The 19987-nt window shown below is 44.5% G+C and overlaps 1 protein-coding gene across 12 annotated transcripts in view; it reads right to left on the reverse strand.

The window, feature by feature from the left end:
* LOC110490935 (receptor-type tyrosine-protein phosphatase mu) overlaps positions 1-19987 on the reverse strand; it is a 302121-nt gene that overhangs the window by 73966 nt on the left and 208168 nt on the right. For 5 of the 12 annotated variants that reach the window (XM_036943984.1, XM_036943983.1, XM_036943982.1 and 2 more), the window contains exons 14-16: positions 17449-17523; positions 12924-13059; positions 10356-10385 (exon numbers count right to left, since the gene is read on the reverse strand). In XM_036943984.1, the coding sequence (XP_036799879.1) occupies positions 10356-10385; positions 12924-13059; positions 17449-17523 (241 nt within the window). The remainder of the gene's footprint in view (positions 1-10355; positions 10386-12923; positions 13060-17448; positions 17524-19987) is intronic. The other 7 variants (XM_036943987.1, XM_036943985.1, XM_036943988.1 and 4 more) reach the window with 3 other exon arrangements.

The following is a 19987-nucleotide window of genomic DNA, read 5'->3' on the forward strand; positions in this document are numbered from 1 at the left end:
TGCTCTACATAAAGATGGCCTGGGCTATAAGAATATTGCCAAGACCCTGAAATTGAGCTGCAGCACGGTGGCCAATACCATACAGCGGTTTAACTGGACAGGTTCCACTCAGAACAGGCCTCGCCATGGTCGACCAAAGAAGTTGAGTGCACGTGCTCAGCGTCATATCCAGAGGTTGTCTTTGGGAAATAGACGTATGAGTGCTGCCAGCATTGCTGCAGAGGTTGAAGGGGTGGGGGGGTCAGCCTGTCAGTGCTCAAACCATATGGCGTACACTGCATCAAATTAGTCTGCATGGCTGTCGTCCCAGAAGAAAGCCTCTTCTAAATATGATGCACAAGAAAGCCCGCAAACAGTTTGCTGAAGGCGAGCAGACTAAGGACATGGATTACTGGAACCATGTCCTGTGGTCTGATGAGACCAAGATAAACTTATTTGGTTCAGATGGTGTCAAGCGTGTGTGGCGGCAACCAGGTGAGGAGTACAAAGACAAGTGTGTCTTGCCTACAGTCAAGCATGGTGGTGGGAGTGTCATGGTCTGGGGCTGCATGAGTGCTGCCGGCACTGGGGAGCTACAGTTCATTGAGGGAACCATGAATGCCAACATGTACTGTGACATACTGAAGCAGAGCATGATCCCATCCCTTCGGAGACTGGGCCGCAGGGCAGTATTCCAACATGATAACGACCCCAAACACACCTCCAAGACGACCACTGGACTGGCCAAGCATGTCTCCAGACCTAAACCCTATTGAGCATCTGTGGGGCATCCTCAAACGGAAGGTGGAGGAGTGTAAGGTCTCTAACATCCATCAGCTCCGTGATGTCGTCAGGAACGTCGAGAGCTACTGAGCTCACTACTGAGTTCCAAACAGCCTCTGGAAGAAACATCAGCACAAGAACTGTTCGTCTGGAGTTTCATGAAATGGGTTTCCATGGCCGAGCAGCCTCACACAAGCCTAAGATTACCATACGCAATGCCAAGCGTCGGCTGGAGTGGTGTAAAGCTCGCTGCCATTGGACTCTGGAACAGTGGAAATGCGTTCTCTGGAGTGATGAATCACGCTTCAAAATCTGGCAGTAAAATTGACAAATCTGGGTTTGGCGGATGCCATGAGGACGCTACCTGCCAACTATAAAGTTTGGTGGAGGAGGAATAATGGTCTGGGTCTGTTTTTTTCAACATCTTATTACAAAATCAGGGGATTAATATGGAGTTGATCAACCCTTTGCTGCAATAACAGCCTTCACTCTTCTGGGAAGGCTTTCCACTAGATGTTGGAACATTCATGTGGAGACTTGCTTCCATTCAACCACAAAAGCATTAGTGAGGTCAGGCACTGATATGGGGCGATTAGGCCTGGCTCGCAGTCAGCGTTCCAATTCATCCCAAAGGTGTTCAATGGGGTTCAGGTCATGGCACTGTACAGGCAGGTCAAGTTCTTTTCACATCAACAGTAGCTAAGATGGGGAGAAGTCTGTCCATAATAAAGGAGAGAGGGAGAGGGGAGAGAGAGGAGAAAAAAACACTAAATTGAAAGAACTTCTCACCCTGCGGTGGTCTAACACACAATGTTAATTGGAAACATAGTCGCTGAATAAAAGTCTGTGTTCATGGTGGGAGCAGTAATTTCTTATTTGTACTTGGATCTGCACTTTGACCCCAACGTACAATGGCGGCATCAGACAAGAGGCTGATCCAGTAACACTCTTGACCCTGTTGCAGACAAAAAGAAAATCTATTTTGGGCCAAATAAGCCAAATAAATCTAGTCTGAATTGACCCTGGAGGCAGAGGTGAAATAAACCTGGTGCGCTTAGAAATGGTATGATCTCCCACAACACTGTTTACCGGTGTCTAAACGCAGAGGGTCACCCGTGTTTGCAGCGCATCCTTTATACCCAAGAGAAAGAGCACCCGTGTGACATCGGGCGTTCAGCACACCTTTCATTAGACCCAGAGCCGCCATATAAAAGAATGCTCCAAACGACTCCCGACCCCTGACACAGTGGCATAGATACACTGGGTGTTGTTGGTTGGGTGTAATAACTGGCTGCTGAAACCATGAAACTGGAAACAGTCTACATTCACCCAGTTCATTAAGACTGCTGGAAAACAGTCACTTTTACAGGAAATCAACTGGAATATGTTTGATCGTGTCCCCGTTTTACATCTAACCGTGTAACTGGAGTTGCCCTTTGTTGTGTCAGTCAGTGGATCATATAACGGTTCTATTGAGAACCTCTAGGGACTCCTGAACACAGTACAGTACTTAGATCCTATGATATAATCACGTTACTCACTCTAATGGGCTCCTTACGAGGTTTGGCAACACCACTTACTACGCAGTTCGTGAGACACCTGCACTTTAGGGGTTATGTATGCTAATCGAATGAGAAGCGGTTGAGTGCCATTAATGCTAATGCATCTCAGGGTGGCGCGCTAGGTGTGTGTGTCTGTGTTACTGTGTGTGATTGCGTTCACGTCAGACACACCTTTATAGGGCTGTGGCATGTAAGTTCAGCTACCTCTCGTGTAACAAGGATCTGATAGGATGGCTGATTCCATTTAGCACGGCTGGTTGGGCGCTAACAGCTAAAGTTAGGCTAACGGCCTGTAAATTCCCCACAATGCGCTCTAGTGCGTTCCCTTTTAATTACGCCAACAAGTTTGTTTGATGCTCGGGAAAGCTTACCAAGTGAACACTTCAATAGTAGCATTTCAGGGGAAAGTGTGGCATCTAATATCCAGCCTTGTAGCCAGAGTCATGTTCATTAGTGGACACAGCACATTCAAAACATTGAATAACGGAACACAACATTGAACGTTTGTCTAGGTAGATCATCCCTGTTCCAATCAGTTTTTTCCATTTGGTGTCTAATGAATACAACCCTCGTTTATCTCATTGCAGTGACACAGGAAGGGGGTCAGAGAAAACTGGAGTGTCGACTCAGGTGGCCTGGGAATGACCTGTCACCTTAATGACAAAGGGCGTTAAAGGACAACCCTGTCGCGTCCCACAACAGACGAGCAAAATGGTCTCATCTTCCCTCTTTTACCGCCTCCTTCTCCAACTTCCCTGCTCTCCTTCGGAATGACAGTGCCTATCAGCCAGACAAATGTGCATCCCCTTGTTGCAATTCATTTGATTATTTTTCTGTGTGAGGCCTTCCTTGTAGGATTTAATTAAGGCTTTTTCATGCGCCGGGCTGGGCCCCACTCGGCTGCTGAAAGGCCACAGTTAAATGTGCCTGTCTCCATGGGTTCTCTCTCTTTCTTTGTGTGTGTGTGTGTGTGTGTACACATGAAAGAAAGAGGGGGAAAATGATCGTCGGGGAGAGAAGATGGAGAGGAAGCATCCCGCTCAGCTCATCACTCATCCCAAGCAGTTATTCCGCTCTTGTTTTATCAAGATGTCTTATGCTGCCTTTTACCATTCTCACAGAAAAAGGCATCCAGGGAAACGATAGAGGCATCTTGGCGGTTCTGCATCTTTCACACAGACAGACTGCGTCCCAAATGGCACCCTATCCACTATTTAGCACACTGCATTTGACCAAAAGTAGTGCACTATATAGGGAATAGGGTGCCATTTGGGATGCATACCCAGTCTATCTGCATAAGGAGGGAACAAGCCCAGTACCAGATTCAGCATTTGGTAGAGGGCTGTATGACACAGAAGTGCTCTTTACATTATAGCCCTGACTCAATATAATACAACACTTCTACTGTAAAGCAGCGAGTCCATTTGAACACAGGATCACACACTGTACCATTTACTACCTGATCTCTTCCACTTCAATGTATCCCAATGGAGCAATGGTATCATTAGTAAATCAAATGTAAAAATCTGGACAGACCTCTCCCCGGAGACCTCTCTTCCTCTCTCCCTTGCCTCCACCTGTTCTGCTCTCTCTACTGTAGTGTGCGTCGGATCAAAGGCAAACTGCATTCAATATTTCATTAGAGCGACGGGCGCGCGTGACGGCTCAATCTGAGGCGAGTGGCAAGCGACGCGCTGTTAAACATGAGCTCACGGCTCGGCGGCCCTGACGTGAACTGAGAGGCATAATCTTGCACCGTTTACCATATTACTCCTACTTAAACGGCCAAGAAGTGAGAGAGGGGGAGAAGGAGAAGGAAGGGAAGAGCATGAAGGACAGAAGACTAGGGAAGCAGAAAGAGGGAGAGAAAGAGAGGGGGAGAGGAAGAGGAAGGGAGAGAGACAAAAGGAGGCAGGGGAAGAGCATGAAGGAGAGAGAATATGAGGGAGAGAAAGAGAAAAGGAGAGAGGGGAGCGAGAGAAAGGAGAGAAAGGAAAGAGGGGAGTGAGAGAAAGGAGAGAAAGGAGGGGAGCGAGAGAAAGGAGAGAAAGGAGAGAGAGAAAGGAGAGAAAGGAGAGGGGAGAGAGAAAGGAGAGGGGAGAGAGAAAGGAGAGAAAGGAGAGAGAGAAAGGAGAGAAAGGAGAGAGAGAAAGGAGAGGAGAGGAGAGAGAGAAAGGAGAGGGGAGAGAGAAAGGGGAGAGAGAAAGGAGAGAAAGGAGAGGGGAGAGAAAGGAGAGGGGAGAGAAAGGAGAGGGGAGAGAGAAAGGAGAGAAAGGAGAGGGTGAGAGAGAAAGGAGAGAAAGGGGAGGGTGAGAGAGAAATGAGAGGGGAGAGAGAAAGGAGAGAAAGGAGAGGGGAGAGAGAAAGGAGAGAAAAGAGTGAGAAAGGAGAGAAGAGAGTGAGAAAGGAGAGAGAGAGTGAAAAAGGAGAGAGAGTGAAAAAGGAGAGAGAGAGTGAAAAAGGAGAGAGAGAGAGAGAGAGAGGGCGGGAGAGAGGGAGAGAGAGAGAGAGAGAGAGAGAGAAAGGAGAGAAGAGTGAAAAATGAGAGCGAGAGAGAAAGAGGGGAGAGAGAAAGGAGGGAAAGGAGAGAAAGGGGAGAGAGAAAGGAGAGAAAGGAGAGGGGAGAGAGAAATGAGAGAAAGGAGAGGGTGAGAGAGAAAGGAGAGGGTGAGAGAGAAAGGAGAGGGGAGAGAGAAAGGAGAGAAAAGAGTGAGAAAGGAGAGAAAAGAGTGAGAAAGGAGAGAAGAGAGTGAGAAAGGAGAGAAGAGAGTGAGAAAGGAGAGAAAGGGGAGAGAGAAAGGAGAGAAAGGAGAGGGGAGAGAAAGGAGAGGGGAGAGAAAGGAGAGGGGAGAGAGAAATGAGAGAAAGGAGAGGGTGAGAGAGAAAGGAGAGAAAGGAGAGGGTGAGAGAGAAAGGAGAGGGGAGAGAGAAAGGAGAGAAAGGAGAGGGGAGAGAGAAAGGAGAGAAAAGAGTGAGAAAGGAGAGAAGAGAGTGAGAAAGGAGAGAGAGAGTGAAAAGGAGAGAGAGAGTGAAAAGGAGAGAGAGTGAAAAAGGAGAGAAAGAGTGAAAAAGGAGAGAGAGAGTGAAAAAGGAGAGAGAGAGAAAAAGGAGAGAGAGAGAGAGAGAGAGAGAGAGAGAAAGGAGAGAAGAGTGAAAAACGAGAGAGAGAGAGAGAGAGAAAGAGGGGAGAGAGAAAGGAGGGAAAGGAGAGAGAGAAAGGAGAGGGGAGAGAGAAAGGAGAGAAGAGAGAGAAAGGAGAGAAGAGAGAGAAAGGAGAGAAGAGAGAAAGGAGAGAAGAGAGAAAGGAGAGGGGAGAGAAAGGAGAGGGGAGGGAAAGGAGAGGGGAGAGAGAAAGGAGAGGGTGAGAGAGAATGGAGAGAAAGGAGAGGGGAGAGAAAGCAGAGAAATGAGAAAAAGGAGAGGGGAGAGAGAAAGGAGAGAAAATAGTGAGAAAGGAGAGAGAGAGTGAAAAAGGAGAGAGAGAGAGAGAGAGAGAGAGAAAGGAGAGAAGAGTGAAAAACGAGAGAGAGAGTGAGAGAGAAAGAGGGGAGAGAGCGATGGGAGAGAGCGAGGGAGAGAGCGAGAGAGCGATGGGAGAGAGCGAGAGAGCGATGGGAGAGAGCGAGAGAGCGATGGGAGAGAGCGAGAGAGAGAAAGAAAGGGGAGAGAGAGAGAGAGAAAGAAAGGGGAGAGAGAGAGAGAGAGAGAGAGAGAGAGAGAGAGAGAAAGAAAGGGGGGAGAGAGAGAGAGAGAGAGAGGGGAAAGAGCAAAAGGAGAGAGAGAGAAAATAGAGAGGGGAGAGAGAGAAAGGAGAGAGAGGAGAGAGAGAGAAAGGAGAGAGTGAAAGGAGAAAGAGAAAGGAGAGAGAGAGATAGGAGAGAGGGGAGGGAGCGAGAGAGAGAGAGGGAGCGAGAAAGGAGAGAGTGGAGAGAGAGAGAATGGAGAAAGAGGAGAGAGAAAGGAGAGAGGGGAGAGAGAAAGGAAAGGGGAGAGAGAGAAAGGAGAGGGGAGAAAGCGAGAGAGAGAGAAAGGAGAGTGGAGAGAGCAAGAAATAGAATGGAATAGAATAGAGAGGGGAGAGAAAGAGAATGAAGAGAAAGAGAGAAATGGAGAGAGAGCGAGAGAAAGAGAGAAAGGGGAGAGAGAGAAAGGGGAGAGAGATAAAGGGGAGAGAGATAAAGGGGAGAGAGATAAAGGGGAGAGAGAAAGGAGAAAGAGATAAAGGAGAGAGAGAGAGAGGAGAGAGAGAGGAGAGAGGGGATGAGGGAGAGAGAGAAAGGAGAGAGAGAGGAGACAGGGGAGGGAGCGAGAGAGAGAGAGAACAGAGAGGGAGCGAGAGAGAGAAAGGAGAGAGAGAGGAGAGAGGGGAGGGAACTAGAGAGAGAACGGAGAGAGAAATAGAGAGGGGAGAGAAAGAGAATGAAGTGAAAGAGAGAGCGAGAGAAGAGAAAGGAGAGAGAGGGGAGAGAGAGAAAGGCGAGAGGGGAGAGAGAGAAAGGCGAGAGGGGAGAGAGAGAAAGGAGTGGCGGGAGAGAGAGAAAGGAGAGGGGAGAGAATGGAGAGAGTGGAGAGAGCGAGAAGAGAATGAAGAGATAAATAGAGAGGGGAGAGAGAGAGAGATAGAGAGAGAGAGAGAAGGGAGAGAGAGGGGAGAGAGAAAGGAGAGAGGGGAGAGAGAGAAAGGAGAGGGAAGAGAGAGAAAGGAGAGAGGGAAGAGAGAGAAAGGAGAGAGGGAAGAGAGAGAAATGAGAGAGGGGAGAGAGAAAGAAGAGAGGGGAGAGAGAAAGGAGAAAGAGAGAAAAAGGAGAAAGAGAGAAAGAGGAGAGAGAGAAAGGATAGAGAGAGAAAGGAGAGAGGAGAGAGAGAGAACGGAGAGGGGAGAGAGCGACAAAGAATGAAGAGAAATAGAGGGGAGAGAAAGAAAATGAAGATAGAGAAATAGAGAGAGAGGAAGAGGTCTAGATGGAGAAAGAGAAAAGCTGGACCGCATCTCCCACTTAAAAAATCCCCCTCTTCATCCATGGAACACTAAACTGGGTATACCAATCCAAAAGCATGTTTTGGAAGTCACTGAGAAGATTTAGACAAGGAGCTCTCAATACAGAGAGGAAGGGGTATATAGCTAGAATATAAATAGATAAAATGTCTTCATATCTGGGATTTATCTGTTCTTCTGTTCTTCCCCCTATGGACATTCAGCAGAGTCTTATTCAAATCCTAGCCAGAGGGGTCTTCTCCTCTGTGGCGCTTCTCTGAGCTGCTCACGCCCCTACTGAAAACAAGTTGGCACACACGGAAGCCAGCTCACATTCCTGCATGAATGCCATTGTCTCTGTCCCAAAAATAACAATTTATTTCTGGATATATGTACAGATGTTCTGATTGACTGCGTATTTAACAAGTACCTGCAATTAATAATGAAATAACTGCCTTTTTTTTAAAAAAATCACAGCAAATCAACTTGGAAATCGCAAACCAAGGACACATTTAACCCAAGAAATCTCAGAAGACATTCTTACTCTAGCACTCTGATATACAGTACGAGTCAAGTTTGGACACACCTAGACATCTTTATTTGTACTATTTTCTACATTGTAGAATAATAGTGAAGACTTCAAAACTATGAAACAACACATATGGAATCATGTAGTAACCAAAAAAGTGTTAAACATATCAGAATCTATTTTATATTTGAGATTCTTCAAAGTAGCCACCCTTTGCCTTGATGGCAGCTTTGCAAACTCTTGGCATTCTCTCAACCAGTTTCACCTGGAATGTTTTTCCAACAGTCTTGAAGGAGTATCCACATATGCTGAGCACTTGTTGGCTGCTTTTCCTTCACAAACCATCTCGAGTCGGTTGAGGTCAGGGGATTGTGGAGGCCAGGTCATCTGATGCAGCACTCCATCACTCTCCTTCTTGGTCAAATAGCCCTTACACAGCCTTGAGGTGTTTTGGGTCATTGTTTTGTTGAAAAACAAATTATAGTCCCACTAAACGCAAACCAGATGGGATGGCGTATCGCTGCAGAATGCTGTGGTAGCCATGCTGGTTAAGTGTGCCTTGAAGGGTAAACAAAATCGCTGACAGTGTCACTAACAAAGCACACTCACACCATCACACCTCCTCCTCCATGCTTCACGGTGGGAACCACACATGCGAAGATCATCCGTTCACATACTCTGCATCTCAAAGACACAGCGGTTGAAACAAAAAATCTCAAATATGGACTCATCAGACCAAAGGACAGATTTCCACTAGTCTAATGTCCATTGCTTGTGTTTCTTGGACCAGGCACGTCTTCTTCTTACCGGTGTCCTTTAGTAGTGGTTTCTTTGCAGCAATTCAACCATGAAGGCCTGATTCACACAGTCTCCTCTGAACAGTTGATGTTGAGATGAGTCTGTTACTTGAACTCTGAAGCATTTATTAGGGCTGCAATTTCTGAGGCTGATAACTCTAATGAACTTATCCTCTGCTGCAGAGATAACTCTGGGTCTTCCATTCCTGTGGTGGTCTTCATGAGAGTCAGTTTCATTATAGCGCTTGATGGTTTCTGCGATGGCACTTGAAGAAACTTTCAAAGTTCTTGACATTTTCCCGCATTGACTGACCATGTCGTAAAGTAATGATGGACTGTCGTTTCGCTTTGCTTATTTGAGCTATTCTTGCCATAATATGGACTTGGTCTTTTACCAAATAGGGCTATCTTATGTATACCCCCCACCTTGTCACAAGAAAATTGATTGGCCCAAACTCATTAAGGAAATAAACTCCACAAATGAACTTTTAACAAGGCACACCTGTTAATTGAATTTAATTCCAGTTGACTACTCATGAAGCTGGTTGAGAGAATGCCAAGTGTGTGAAACACTTTCATCAAGGTAAAGGGTGACTTTGAAGAATCTCAAATACAAAATATGTTTAACAATTTTTTGGTTACTACATGATTCCGTGTGTTATTTCATAGTTTTGATGTCTTCACTATTCTACAATGTAGAAATTAGTCAAAATAAAGAAAAACCCTGGAATGAGTAGGTGTGTCCAAACTTTTGACTGGTACTGTATATTAGTACATGTTAAATAATCCATAGCTCTAATACACGACGCTGGCTACAATACTTTTGCTCATTTGCTACACACAGAGTACATAGAATCAAACTCGGAGCTATCGTCACCATCACAGTAGACTTTTAGCACTATTGTACCGGGATACTGATGAGAATTTCACATACTGTCAACAGAGCCATGCACAAACCACTGATCTAAAACATGGAGGAAAATGAACAAAACATTTAAAAGATGTGCTGAAATGAGAACGGACAGAGAGAATCATGGGAGTTGGCGGGTTTAGGTGGATCCTGGGACAGGGTTAGGCCGAGAGGCATCAGACACAAAACCGACCCCCTCTCGTTGTCTCATGCTCGCACAGCTATTCTGAAATGGGTCGGCTGGGTTAGTTGGTCATTCCAATGGAGCAATGCTACTTGGGTTACAGAGAAGACAGTTTCCCTCTTAGTCAATAAAGCACAATATACTCTAGAAAGCACAATGCAAGGGGAAAACTGAGATGTCTATTTTTTTCGACGTGTATTTAGAAATATAGTATCTACGTCTATGGGTTTTCTAAGTGGTTTAGAATAGTAGCGACTGATCCAGGTCCCTTTTCAAACTAAAGCATTGGTTGGAGTGTCGTCACAATTTAAAAACAGAGCATTTTGTCTCATTTGAGCGTCAGTTTTTCCAATTGATTTAGATTAATTATCTTCTATCTGTTATCCACTCTTGTAAACATGTTTGCAATAGCACTTTGCAATTGGACTTCAAATTGGACCTTGAGGTGTAGAATAGACTTTAGCTGCTAAGCGTTAGCTGCTAAGCCAGTGTTAGACAGCTCAAGCCTTGGCTGTCAGTTTGAAAGGAGAGGAAGGAAGGTCACCAAGAGGTTTCATGCATGGTAGATCAAGGCGGTGGTCGCAGATAGAGAAAGCATGGCACTAAGCGTTTTCAGTCACAAAGTGGGTTACTTACAGGTAATAAGTGTAGGAGTGATAGGTTCTTCTGCCGAGTGGGGTGGTGGTAGGATAAAAGCAGTGGTGGGGAGCGGAGGGGAAATGGAATGGAAGGAAAGGAAAGAAAAAGTAAAAATATTAATGTACTGGAGAAAAATATATAGAAATGAAACAAAAAAACACGATATGGCGGCATACAGTGACGATTTACGGTACGACTGAGGATAGGTGGTTGCTAGGTGGTTGCTGGGGACGACAACTCATGCGTGGGGTGTAGAGGGGATAGGTGGGACCTGCTGATTGGCAGGCTAGGTCAGGTGTGCAGGTTCTGCAGGAGAGAATTGTGGGTAGCGTAGTGTCTTAGTGAAGGTGATGGGCTGTCATTGAGAGGAGAGGATAGTGTTATTAAAGAGTGAGAGAGTGCAGGAAGAGGACAGAGGAAGCTCAATGGAGCCGTGTTAGAGAGCAAGTTAAGCTGTAACTCTGGCTGGAATAAAATGTTTTTACAACAGCAGTGACTAATTATTTTCAAAATTGTATGAGTACTATTTTTTGACACATATACCGTTTGACAATCCCGGAAATTGCACTCATCCAAAACATTGGGAAGTAATGATCGCGTGTGTATGCAATAACACACAATATTGACACTTATTAGAAACAAGCCTAAACTTTTTCTTACACATACACTATGTGACCCTCAGTGGTGTAAAATACTTAAGAAAAAATACTTTAAAGTACTACTTAAGTAGTTTTTTTGGTATCTGTTCTTTTACTTATTCTCCATTACATTGCTAAATAAAATTAAATGTACTTTCTACTCAATACATTTTCCCTGACACCAAAAAGTCCTCGTTACATTTTGAATGCTTAGCAGGGCAGGAAAATGGTCCAATTCACACACTAATCTGGCGGACTCACTAAACACAAATGCTTTGTTCGTAAATTATTGTCAGCATTGAAGGGTGCCCCTGGCTATCCTTAACTAAAAACAGTAAAATAAAATTGTGCTTTTTATTTTTGATACTTAACTATATTCTAGCAATTACAGTTACTTTTGATATTTAAGTATATTTAAAACCAAATACTTTTACACTTTTACTCAAGTAGTATTTTACTGGGGGACTTTCACTTTTACTTGAGTCCTTTTCTATTAAGGTATCTTTACTTTTACTCAATTATGATAATTGGGTCCTTTCCCACCACTGGTGACTCTAAAAGACAACAAAAAAATTGCTCATGTGGTTTGGTCCCTGATTCACGATTAGAATCGTTGAAATAAAAAAGATTTCAGGCTAGTAAAACATTCCTGAGGTCATCATGAATTCAGTGAATAGTCATTGGATTGAAATACAGAACAATAGCTATACTGACAACCACACAGTATGTATCCACGATCTATCCTCTAGATATTGAGTGCAGGGTGGAGATAGTCTAGCATCACTGGCATTCACCAGCACATACCCCAGAGAAATCTGCTTAAATTCCCCATCGTGCTATGTGTGTGTTTCAGTGGAGGCTGCTGAGGGCAGGACAGCTCATAATAATGGCTGGAATGGCGCAAATGGAATGGCATCAAACACATGGACGCCATGGAAACCATGTGTTTGATGTATTTGATACCATTCCACTTATTCCGCTCCAGCCAATACCACAAGCCTGTCATCCCCAATTAAGGTGCCACCAACCTCCTGTGGTTTGGGGGTGTGTGTGTGTGTGTGTGTGTGTGTGTGTGTGTGTGTGTAGGCAGTTTGGCTATTTGCTCGGCGCTAGTTCCTGGGGATGCTGTGTAGCATAGACACTCCCTCTCTCCCTTTGGCATTGGACTAGGGCTAATGTAAACTAGCCTGCAGCAACACAGCCGCAGGCATCTCTGGCTCTTTGAAAAAAAATAATAATAATGAAGCGCTTTCATAAATTATTCCCTTTTATCTTTGCTAGTTTTTCCCGCCACAAGACAAGCTCCAAATATTTTCCTATTCCCATTGCCGGGGTCATTAATACAGTGACATTTGTTTGACTGGAGGGCGGTATCGGCGTGGAGGGGGGAAGGGGGGAATATGAATATTTCAATGCACACCATATACCAGTGCCATAAACAGTTTAATGGCGCTTATCAGTGTCATCAAATCAATTATTTAGCCTTGACGTTGACGATGCAGAGGGTTTTGAAGGTGAAAGGACAATCAGAGGGAATTAATTTGATTTGGGCTATCATGTAATTACACTAAGCACACAACTCCTCCAAAGCCACAGCTTAAAGGGATACTTCAGGATTTTGGCAATGATTTTGGCCTTTTATCTACTTCCCCAGAGTCAGATGAACTTGTGTTATGCTAGCTGTTTCCATAGATTTCCAGTCATTGCACTAACGCTAGTTAGCAATTGAGCTAACACTTCAAACTTTACGTAGATACATAAAAATGGTATCCACAAGTTAATCTGACTGGGGAAGTAGATAAAGGGCCTCACTGAGCTATCCCTTTAATGCTAGATCCCAGGGGCCAGCTATGAGGGAATGGAAACCTTCAAACGGTCATTCTATACAGTCAGTGTATTTATTGAGTGGACCTTGATAGTCTCTTACCTTTTCTTCATGACCAGCACCACACCGAGGAAGATGATGACGAAGAGCAAGACACCGGCGATGACTCCAGCGATCTTTACCGTGTGATCTGTCTGCTTCTCCGGCTCCACCGCGTCAGGCTTCCTGGTCGCAGTCCCTGGTGGCCAAAGAGTATGGGCAACAACGGTCACCAGGTGGCCATTTTGGGTCCATGTCATCATTATCATCATGGTTGTCATATCATTTACCATACACTTTATTCTCATCGAGAACATAAGACCACACCCGTTGCCAGTGGAGCGTTGCTATGTTAGACTACAGGGAAAGGCTTGAAACGAGAACAATTTGAATTCATACATTGTTGTTATACTTCATTATGACAACACTGTCTTCAAGTCTACTGGGTGGTCCAACTCTGGTCTAACTATGCGGTTAGGTGTTGGAACACTCCAGCAACAACCCTTTTTCCAGAAAATGTGTTCACTACTGACGCTTTACTGTATTAGACTTCATAACATGCTGAGCTGGGCTCTTTCCATGTTAAATGTATTGTCATGTAACGTAGAAAGTGTTTTTAGAGTGACGACAGTGACATTTACACAGCTCTCCTATTGCAGGGCCTGTATGTGGCTGCATCTTCTCTCAGGCTTCCACAGCTGCTCTACACTTCAACCATGCACTCCCTATCTGTCCTCCAGCCTCCCTCCTGGGATGACTTGCTTATGCACTACCTTATTTCCCTCCATCCCTCCATCCTCCCCGCCCTTCCATTCCTAAATGAAGCAGTCATTTGCCCTGCACCTGAGAGTGCCTGATGAACTCATTAACAGTGCCTTTTTACACACCTATTGTCTTTGGGCGACACAATATGCACGTTGCCTCTCTTGCCTTTGGATATTCAAATCGGAGTCGTCTACTGTGGTACGGTGAGTGGTGGTGCACAGACAAGAAAAGGGAGAGGGGGACTACTTCCTAGGAAGAAATTTATTCCCAAAGTAGGAAGTGACGGGTGATCACACCGATGGCCAGGGCATTTAATATCTGCTCCAATCCGATAACCAGGCCTCTCGCAGCAGAGCCACTGTGTAACACTAGTACTGGGGCCTTCCCCTCCTCTAAAAGAGGGAGCGAGAGGAGGAGAGGAACCACAGAGAGACAGAAAGAGAGAGAAGAGAGAGGGAGAGAGAGACAGAGCTAGAGAGAGGAGAGTGAGGGGGAGAGAAAGAGATGGAGGGAGACAGAAAGATAGAAGGAGCCTCCTGCTCTCCTGTTTACTGTATAATGTGATGGAACGTCAACCCGCGGCCCGATGAAATATCCATTTCCCCGCGCTAAATGAGTTCGGGATGAAAAATAGTCGGGACACGCCGTTCCAATTCGCCCCGGCCCCCGAATCTATTCCTCCCTGCCAGCGCCACTTTTTCAATCAAAGGGTGACAACATCCATCACTCGCAGCTCGTGCGGCTATCGTTGTTACCGCAGTGACGGATAGGGAGGCCGGCAAGCGGGGGGCTCATTCCGCAGTGGGAATTTGTGTTTTACTCCAAAGGGTGAGTCTGGGTGAAGTGAGGGGAGAGAGGAGAGGGCGGTTCCTGGAGGACAGAGGGCCTAGGAGAGAGAGGAGAGGGCGGGCCTGGAGGACAGAGGGCCTAGGAGAGAGGAGGTGACCAGTCTGTGAGAGTTTGTGTAACATACAGATCACTCTCTTGAGAAGGGGGTGTCAAACTCATTCCACGGAGGGCCGAGTGTCTGCAGGTTTTTGTTTTGCCTTTCAATTAAGACCAGCAGGGGAGGGGAGTTCCTTACTGATCAGTGACCTTAATTCCTCAATAAAGTACAAGGGAGGAGCGACAACCCAGACACTCCGCCCTTCGTGGTATGAGTTTGACACGTGCTCTGGAGGCCTAAGGTTAGCCGCCCTCGAGGTTCTACACCTAGGTGGACTTGACCATCACCTTGAATGAGATGTTGAGTCCAGAGGGGGACAGACAGTCATGAGCATTCACATACCAGGCAGCCAGTCTCTTAGAATGCAAATGTATGCTACCAATTCATCCGTTATTCCATATACTGTGAATACCACTAGATAACACCGAAGATGCCTTTTTATCTGGATAACCAGAGATCTACTGAAGGATTTAGGTGGTGAGGGAAAAACCTTCAAGGAAAGCAATAAGGTGGACTTCTGACTCTGTTATACACTGACAAAACATCAGGAACACCTTCCTAATATGGAGCTGCACCCCCCTTTTGCCCTCAAAACAGTCTCAATTTGTCAGGGCATGGACTCTACAAGGTGTGGAAAGCGTTCCACAGGGTTGCTGGCCCATGTTGACTCGAATGTTTCCCACAGTTTTGTCTTGTGGCTGGATGTCCTTTGGGTGGTGGACCATTCTTCATTTTTGTTTTTTTATTAATTTATTTTTATTTAACTAGGTAAGTCAGTTAAGAACAAATTCTTATTTACAATACACACAGGAAACTGTTGAGCATGAAACCGAGCAGCGTATCAGCTCTTGATACACTCAAACCGGTGTGCCTGGCACCTACTACCATACCCTGTTCAAAGGCAATTCAATATTGTGTCTTGCCCATTCACCCTCTGAATGCCACACATACACAATCCATGTCTCAATTGTCTCAAGGCTTAAAAATCCTTATTTAACCTGTCTCCTCCTCTTCATCTACACTGATTGAAGTGGATTTAACAAGTCACATCAATAAGGGATCATAGCTTTCACCTGGACTCATCTGGTCAGTCTGTCATGAAAAGAGTAGGTGTTCCTAATGTTTTGTACACTCACTTTAAGGTAGACCTTGTGTGTGCAAAAGTATAGAAAACAGTCGTTTACATGAGAACAGAGTTTTTAAATAAGTAAAGACAGAACAGTCAAGGCCATCTTGCCATCTCCAGTTTGTGTTCGGGAAACGTAAAAACATCTCCAGCTGTGTTGGACTTTTCAACTATTAACTTTCACTCCAAACTTTTCTACTTCTTTTCTAAATTCTCTCCTTGACATCTGTTTATGGGTCATTAGAAAACTGAATGCCTAGAGAGGCAGAAAACACTGGTTCTTTTTAAGTTTAAAACTTTAAACGGCAGATATCTCCAGCTTTGAAGAAAGGAGCAGGGCTGTGGGGCTTTCAGCGTGGCTGTTTCATGTCAAACTCAAACTAAGCGAGGTGCTTTGGGGGATAGTGTGGTCTCGGTAGCTCTGTGTAGGCGGGAACGTCAACGTCAGTGCCTGAAACATCGCAACAGCTGGTTAACAACACACAGCGGCCTCCACTGCTTTCAGCTCAACAAGTCCCCAGGATACTGTAAATAAAACAAATTATATTCAACGACCCCCGCCAGGTCACTGCTATCTAGAGACAAAACCGATGTTGTTGATTTTGCTGTCCATCCAGCCTGTACTGAAATGAGCTGTATCTGACTCATGCTTTAATAAGTAATTATAAACACCATAGGGTTGTCACGATAACAGTATCGCCCTAGTGTTGGAAACGACCAGCCTTATATTGTCACCCAGAGCTATAGCACACAATATTTTACACACAGTAGGTTTTTAAAGTTCAGTCTGCTTTGTGTTGATACCAAGGAAAACCAGGTATTATAGTTTTGCGATTCTGGCACCATGACAACCCTAATACAAGTTAACTGCAGTTGTTGGTGTCGTAACTTTGGTGGAAACTGAAAATTGTAAGTGTCAAACGGTGTTGCATATTGTAATAATTTGTCTTTTCCATCAGTACTTTTGACATTGTGTCCTCCGAATATTCCCCTTTCTGCCCCTCAAAAGTCCTGTTCATTCCCTGTGACGCTTCACAAGCCAAAAACATCACATGGTTAAATATTTTACAGGAAACCATTTTACATTTCACAGTGTCTGACTGTGTGACTGGGGAGAATCGTATGTCTTCTTGTATAAACAGAAGGCGGAAAGTTTTCATCTTTCCTTTGATGCTGCAGCTGCCTGGTAAATATTGAAATGTAATTTTCTGACAGCAGGTTAAACAGGACGGCTTTGTCGTGCCAGTGTGCAGCTTCTCTGCTTATTGCTCGCTTCCCGAGGCCCATATTGATATTTTTTCCCCCTCGCTCAACTCATACATCACCCTTGAATGAAAATGTAATTCTATGTTTTTGCAACACAACCAGGTGTTCCAGGTACTCCTTGTAACACTCTCTGTAGGATATGAATACGATGAATACTGACCGAAGGGCGGATATGAATATTAAGTCAACTCTATGGTGGAAATCAAGATATCTGGTAACCTAGTTAACCATTGACGGTCTCCCAAACAACATGTCACTGCACATCCTGTTTTTTAACACTTAAACAGACACGCGCTACACAATGTAACACAAACAGATATAGCAGCTATAAAAAGTTATAAAGCACAAACAAAAGACACTATAAATCGAACACAAAAAGTAATGGATGCTCACACACACACACACACACACACACACACACACACACACACACACACACACACACAGGAGAGGAGAGAGCTGGGCAGTAGTAGAGGCGGTCTGACCTGTTAGTTGGTTGTCGCCAGCCGCGGGGGCGATGCGTATGTAGGGAGTGGTGAGCTGGGTCACGATTATGGCAGCTAAGGCAAAAGAAGAAGTTGTTCCAGGCCAACATGCAGGAAGAGAGAGAAGAAGAAGAGGGCAGGGCTGAAGCCAAGAGACTCAGAGAGAGAGAGCGACCCCTCACAGGGAGGAACAGAAAATGGCATACTGTATCGTTCACAAACTTGGCATTTGTTATGTAACGGTTATGTTTCTATACATTAGTAATCATCGCAGAAGCTTGGTTGATGACTTGTTTGTGTTGTGTGCTTGTGAACACCTTGAGGGAACTAACACAGGCATTTCATACAAACCTGAGGGAGCTATGAGCCGCTAATCGCCTCAATATTTAGTTCACTGTCATGCTTATGGCCATCTGTACGGGCAGTTAGTCCCGCACCAAAAAAAACCTTGGGGTATCCGATTGGCTGCCACCACTATGACTGGCAGGTACCCCAAGAGTCAGAGAACCTATTAGCTGATGCTCCTCTTAAAGTGACAATGCTCAGGTCCAATAAAAATTTATTAAAAATTAAACGCCATAAACGATAGCAAAGAAAAAAAGAGTTTCAAAACAGTCCTTTCAATGATGTGAAAAAGGGGGATTCAAACTCAAACTTGTTTAGCGTCCGCGGCTAAAAAGTGTTGGAAACAACACAGGAGATAGCGCTCATTAGCATATAGCATTATAGCCCAGTCTTGGCACCGTGAGAGAGAGAGATGGCATGGAGTAAGGCAAATAGATTATCTACCATCTGTACACAATTACATTGCAGAGCAGTGGCGCACCAACGCCTGGCTAGTGGTAGAGAATGGATGGTGCGGCTTGCTAAGTAGCACCACTGGAATCTAATATGCTAATGTTTCAAAGGGGGGGGGGATCAGAAAATAGGGGGGCAATGAGAACTCTGACCATCTGCCGCCAATATACACTACCGGTCAAAAGTTTGTAGAATAGTGAAGACATCCAAACTATGAAATATCACATATCATGTAGTAACCAAAAAAAGTGTTAAACAAATCTAAATATATTTACTATTTGAGATTCTTCAAAGTAGCTATCCTTTGCCTTGATGACAGCTTTGCACACTCTTGGCATTCTCTCAACCAGCTTCATGAGATAGTCACCTGAAATGTGACAGGTGTCTTGTTAAACATTTATTTGTGGAATTGATTTCCTTCTTAATGCATTTGAGCCAATCAGTTGTGTTGTAAATAGGTAGGGGGGTATGTATACAGGCTATTTGAAGAATCTGAAATATAACATTTATTTTTTATTTGTTTAACACTTTTTTTGGTTACTACATGATTCCATAAGTGTTATTTCATAGTTTTGAGGTCTTCACTATTATTCTACAATGTAGAAAATAGTCAAAATAAAGAAAAACCCTTGAAAGAGTAGGTGTTCTAAAACTTTTGACAGGTAGTGTAAATGTTTCCCCTTTCCTACGATTGGTACACATCTCCCATGATGGGGAGGCGGTTTGTGAAAGTTTGGGCACATGCCTTTTGGCTAGCAAAGCTCAGTCCTATGGCCTGGAGGCTACTAGCACTAGACATGGTATAGCCAACAACCATACTGGTAGGTGTGCTACTGACTAATGGACAGGTTACAGTCTTTAGACGGGAATAATAACTTCATTTATTTTGGTGGGAATTTTTTGGTTCTGTTAGAAAACAAAAACGTATTTGACTGAATACTGCAAGGTCTAAGATGAAAAAGTGACTTAAGTTATTACTTAAAACTTAATCTATTAATATTACTTAAAACTTAATCTGCTACTGTTGTGTGCTTAATGTGACTTAAGCTTTTGCGTAGAGGACATTGTTAATAGGAAAATGCCCAATGCTTATGACTTAACACTGATAGGTTTGGATTTCTGAGCTTGAACTATTATTAAATCATTAGTTATATTATTAATCATTAGGTATAATAGAGACATCAGGGGTGCCATAAGGAAGCTTGGGAGGGGCTGAGTGCAGTACTGACAAGGGGAGGAACCGTTTAAGGCACATATCACTTAGGTCCCTGCCTAGCAATAAGGATGCAATGTCTGATGATAAGGAGGAGTGGGGTATGTATACTACCATGGATGAAACCCTGTCTTTGTCTAATGATAAGGAGGAGTGGGGTATGTATACTACCATGGATGAAACCCTGTCTTTGTCTAATGATAAGGAGGAGTGGGGTATGTATACTACCATGGATGAAACCCTGTCTTTGTCTAATGATAAGGAGGAGTGGGGTATGTATACTACCATGGATGAAACCCTGTCTTTGTCTAATGATAAGGAGGAGTGGGGTATGTATACTACCATGGATGAAACCATGTCTTTGTCTAATGATAAGGAGGAGTGGGGTATGTATACTACCATGGATGAAACCCTGTCTTTGTCTAATGCAGTTGTATTGACCCTCTGGGAAGAATAATCTTTTGTTTGAGCTTTCATAGTGTCCGTTGAGTTTGTACTCTGAGAATTAGAACCTAACAACACTTTACA

This window comes from Oncorhynchus mykiss, chromosome 15 (assembly GCF_013265735.2).
Source record: "Oncorhynchus mykiss isolate Arlee chromosome 15, USDA_OmykA_1.1, whole genome shotgun sequence".
Taxonomy (NCBI): domain Eukaryota; kingdom Metazoa; phylum Chordata; class Actinopteri; order Salmoniformes; family Salmonidae; genus Oncorhynchus; species Oncorhynchus mykiss.